Source organism: Rhinopithecus bieti, unplaced genomic scaffold (assembly GCF_001698545.2).
Source record: "Rhinopithecus bieti isolate Rb0 unplaced genomic scaffold, ASM169854v2 scaffold_48656, whole genome shotgun sequence".
Taxonomy (NCBI): Eukaryota; Metazoa; Chordata; class Mammalia; order Primates; family Cercopithecidae; genus Rhinopithecus; species Rhinopithecus bieti.
In genome coordinates this window covers 1-5,183 of record NW_016861452.1, presented here as the reverse complement: position 1 = coordinate 5,183, position 5,183 = coordinate 1, and the positions used below count along the sequence as shown (strand labels likewise).

Sequence of the window (5,183 nt, the reverse complement as noted above, 5' to 3'; positions counted from 1 at the left end):
GATCTCAGCTCACTGCAAGCTCCGCCTCCTGGGTTCCCGCCATTCTCCTGCCTCAGCCTCCCGAGTAGCTGGGACTACAGGCGCCCGCCACCTCGCCCGGCTAGTTTTTTGTATTTTTAGTAGAGACGGGGTTTCACCATGTTAGCCAGGATGGTTTCGATCTCCTGACCTCGTGATCCGCCCGTCTCGGCCTCCCAAAGTGCTGGGATTACAGGCTTGAGCCACCGCGCCCGGCCGATACCTAGTTTCAAAGAATGGAGATATTCAATAGTGTTATTCCCAGATTACTTAACAAAAACCTTATTTTCTTGTCTCCTTTGTGCTACTCTGCAGGTGACCAAGGGAGACAGTAAAAATGCTAAGAAGAAGAATAATAAGAAAACCAGCAAAAATAAGAGCAGCCTAAGTAGGGGCAACAAGAAGAAACCTGGGATGCCCAATGTATCTAACGACCTCTCACAGAAACTGTATGCCACCATGGAGAAGCATAAAGAGGTAAGATGCAGCCACCCGCAGTTGGGGAAAAACAGCAAGATTTCTGGCCAGGCGTGGTGGATCACCTGAGGTCAGGAGTTCAAGACCAGCCTGACCAACGTGGTGAAACCCTGTCTCTACTAAAAATATAAAAATTAGCTAGGTGTGGTGACAGGCGCCAGTAATCCCAGCTACTCGGGAGGCTGAGGCAGGAGAATTGCTTGAACCCAGGAGGCGGAGGTTGCAGTGAGCCGAGATCGTGCCATTGCACTCCAGCCTGGGCAATAAGAGCGAAACTCCGTCTCCAAAAAGAAAAAAAATGAATAAAATCACTGTTTGCTGGGCATAGTGGCTCATGCCTGTAATCCCAGCACTTTGGAGGTTGCCTCACTTAGGTAATGATTATTAACAATTAATAGTTACTAGCTATTTCAAGCAGTAAGTAATGCCACAGAATCCTAGGCAGTTGGGAAAAGCCCTTAGAATATATTGTAATAGGTTTGACTTAAATTGTGGGCACATTCAGTTTAGGTTGTAAATGTAGGTATTGGCCTGGTTGTAGGGTGGCAGAAGCAGCGAACATTGCTGGCCAGAGAGACACTGTGAGTGTGGCTGCCAGTGTACACAGATGTTGAATAATCTGTTATCAATACAGCAGTTTCTCGCAAGTTCCTAATTTCTTAAGGTGATGTTTTACATTTTGTTACTTTAATAGGCATTTATAGTTATATACTAATTAATGTCAAATACATATGTAATACCAGCTTTTTATACCTTTTACACTAATGGTTATGAGAATTGATGGTTGTTAATGCGTTCTTGTCAACAAGGACTAAGATTTTTTATCCATTCCACTCCCTTTCAAACCTGTAGGAAAAGTTACACAGGAAAGTTGCACAGGGGACCTTCATGAGTCCGGGCCAGTTTTTCATACTGTCTCCGTATTTGGATTTGTCTGGTTTGTTGTAATTAGTTTGAGGTTACATGGATTGCATCTTAAAGTAGACTGCCTTGAGGCAAAATGTCCACTGTGTGTGGTGCTGTACCTGACCTAGACCATTCTTACTCTGAAGGAGTTATTGAATGAGGGAGAAAAAATCACAGGATGTGCATTTCAGTTCTATTTATAGTCAGTCTCAAGAGACCAAAGAGGTAAAGCAGGAAAAGGAGAGCAGGAGGAGTATTGGAAAACTAACTCAGCATTCGCCAGTCTCATTAGTGCTCAGCCTGCTTTACCTGCTTACACCTGTAATCTCAGCACTCTGGGAGGCTGAGGCAGGCAGATCACTTGAGCTCAGGAGTTTGAGACTAGCGTGGGTAACACGGCAAAACCTCATCTCTACAAAAAGTGCAGAAATTAGCCAGGTGTGGTGTTGCGGGCCTGTGGTCTCAGCTATTCAGGAAGCCAAGGTGGGATAATTGCTTGAGCCCAGGAGGCAGAGGTTGTAGTGAGCCAAGATCACACTACTGCACTCCAGTCTGGGTGACAGACCGAGGCCCTGTCTCAAAAAAAGAGATTGTATGTTTTGCAGGTCTTCTTTGTGATCCGCCTCATTGCTGGCCCTACTGCCAACTCCCTGCCTCCCATTGTTGATCCTGACCCTCTCATCCCCTGTGATCTGATGGATGGTCGGGATGCGTTTCTCACGCTGGCAAGGGACAAGCACCTGGAGTTCTCTTCACTCCGAAGAGCCCAGTGGTCCACCATGTGCATGCTGGTGGAGCTGCACACACAGAGCCAGGACCGCTTTGTCTACACCTGCAATGAATGCAAGCACCATGTGGAGACACGCTGGCACTGTACTGTCTGTGAGGTAGGCACTGGGTTGTGGGAACAAGGAGGTGAGCTCTGCAGGGTTGTTCTGAGGGGCCATGCAGCCTCGTGTTTTATATAGGCCTGTGGGATGGCAGGGGCCTGGCCTCGTGTTTGAGAGGCAGAGCTAAAGAGGCTAGTTTTTGTTTTACGAAATGGGCCTTTCTAGCCCAGAGTATCCAAAATACTTTTGAATGACTTAAATCTTGGAGAGTTTACCTGCACTTCCTTTTTTTTCTCTAGGATTATGACTTGTGTATCACCTGCTATAACACTAAAAACCATGACCACAAAATGGAGAAACTAGGTCTTGGCTTAGATGATGAGAGCAACAACCAGCAGGCTGCGGCCACCCAGAGCCCAGGCGATTCTCGCCGCCTGAGTATCCAGCGCTGCATCCAGTCTCTGGTCCATGCTTGCCAGTGTCGGAATGCCAATTGCTCCCTGCCATCCTGCCAGAAGATGAAGCGGGTTGTGCAGCATACCAAGGGTTGCAAACGGAAAACCAATGGCGGGTGCCCCATCTGCAAGCAGCTCATTGCCCTCTGCTGCTACCATGCCAAGCACTGCCAGGAGAACAAATGCCCAGTGCCGTTCTGCCTAAACATCAAGCAGAAGCTCCGGCAGCAGCAGCTGCAGCACCGACTACAACAGGCCCAAATGCTTCGCAGGAGGATGGCCAGCATGCAGCGGACTGGTGTGGTGGGGCAGCAACAGGGCCTCCCTTCCCCCACTCCTGCCACTCCAACGACACCAACTGGCCAACAGCCAACCACCCCACAGACACCCCAGCCCACCTCGCAGCCTCAGCCTACCCCTCCCAATAGTATGCCACCCTACTTGCCCAGGACTCAAGCTGCTGGCCCTGTGTCCCAGGGTAAGGCAGCAGGCCAGGTGACCCCTCCAACCCCTCCTCAGACTGCTCAGCCACCCCTTCCAGGGCCCCCACCCGCAGCAGTGGAAATGGCAATGCAGATTCAGAGAGCAGCAGAGACACAGCGCCAGATGGCCCACGTGCAAATTTTTCAAAGGCCAATCCAACACCAGATGCCCCCGATGACTCCCATGGCCCCCATGGGTATGAACCCACCTCCCATGACCAGAGGTCCCAGTGGGCATTTGGAGCCAGGGATGGGACCGACGGGGATGCAGCAGCAGCCACCCTGGGGCCAAGGAGGATTGCCTCAGCCCCAGCAACTACAGTCTGGGATGCCAAGGCCAGCCATGATGTCAGTGGCCCAGCATGGTCAACCCTTGAACATGGCTCCACAACCAGGATTGGGCCAGGTAGGTGTGAGCCCACTCAAACCAGGCACTGTGTCTCAACAAGCCTTACAAAACCTTTTGCGGACTCTCAGGTCTCCCAGCTCTCCCCTACAGCAGCAACAGGTGCTTAGTATCCTTCACGCCAACCCCCAGCTGTTGGCTGCATTCATCAAGCAGCGGGCTGCCAAGTATGCCAACTCGAATCCACAACCCATCCCTGGGCAGCCTGGCATGCCCCAGGGGCAGCCAGGGCTGCAGCCACCTACCATGCCAGGTCAGCAGGGGGTCCACTCCAATCCAGCCATGCAGAACATGAATCCAATGCAGGCGGGCGTCCAGAAGCCTGGCCTGCCCCAGCAGCAACCCCAGCAGCAACTCCAGCCGCCCATGGGAGGGATGAGCCCCCAGGCTCAGCAGATGAACATGAACCACAACACCATGCCTTCACAATTCCGAGACATCTTGAGACGACAACAGATGATGCAACAGCAGCAGCAACAGGGAGCAGGGCCAGGAATAGGCCCAGGAATGGCCAACCATAACCAGTTCCAGCAACCCCAAGGAGTTGGCTACCCACCACAGCAGCAGCGGATGCAACATCACATGCAACAGATGCAACAAGGAAATATGGGACAGATGGGCCAGCTCCCCAGGCCTTGGGAGCAGAGGCAGGTGCCAGTCTACAGGCCTATCAGCAGCGACTCCTTCAGCAACAGATGGGGTCTCCTGCTCAACCCAACCCCATGAGCCCCAGCAGCATATGCTCCCAAATCAGGCCCAGTCCCCACACCTACAAGGCCAGCAGATCCCTAATTCTCTCTCCAATCAAGTGCGCTCTCCGCAGCCTGTCCCTTCTCCACGGCCACAGTCCCAGCCCCCCCACTCCAGCCCTTCCCCAAGGATGCAGCCTCAGCCTTCTCCACACCACGTTTCCCCACAGACAAGTTCCCCGCATCCTGGACTGGTAGCTGCCCAGGCCAACCCCATGGAACAAGGGCATTTTGCCAGCCCGGACCAGAATTCAATGCTTTCTCAGCTTGCTAGCAATCCAGGCATGGCAAACCTCCATGGTGCAAGCGCCACGGACCTGGGACTCAGCACTGATAACTCAGACTTGAATTCAAACCTCTCACAGAGTACACTAGACATACACTAGAGACACCTTGTAGTATTTTGGGAGCAAAAGATTATTTTCTCTTAACAAGACTTTTGTACTGAAAACAATTTTTTTGAATCTTTCGTAGCCTAAAAGACAATTTTCCTTGGAACATACAAGAACTGTGCAGTAGCCGTTTGTGGTTTAAAGCAAACATGCAAGATGAACCTGAGGGATGATAGAATACAAAGAATATATTTTGTTATGGCTGGTTACCACCAGCCTTTTTTTCCCCTTGTGTGTGTGGTTCAAGTGTGCACTGGGAGGAGGCTGAGGCCTGTGAAGCCAAACAATATGCTCCTGCCTTGCACCTCCAATAGGTTTTATTATTTTTTTTAAATTAATGAAAATATGTAATATTAATAGTTATTATTTACTGGTGCAGATGGTTGACATTTTTCCCTATTTTCCTCACTTTATGGAAGAGTTAAAACATTTCTAAAACCAGAGGACAAAAGGGGTTAATGTTACTTT

General features: G+C 50.6%; 1 protein-coding gene across 1 annotated transcript in view; it reads left to right on the top strand.

Annotated features, from left to right (window-relative positions):
* Positions 1-5,177, top strand: part of LOC108525413 (histone acetyltransferase p300-like) — a gene marked incomplete at its 5' end in the record, with an annotated part of 6,680 nt that extends 1,503 nt beyond the window's left edge. The window contains 5 exon segments of the mRNA XM_017866396.1: positions 334-495; positions 2,007-2,288; positions 2,531-4,201; positions 4,204-4,297; positions 4,300-5,177. Coding sequence (XP_017721885.1) covers positions 334-495; positions 2,007-2,288; positions 2,531-4,201; positions 4,204-4,297; positions 4,300-4,709 — 2,619 coding nt within the window.
* Between the last annotated feature and the right edge of the window lie 6 nt (positions 5,178-5,183).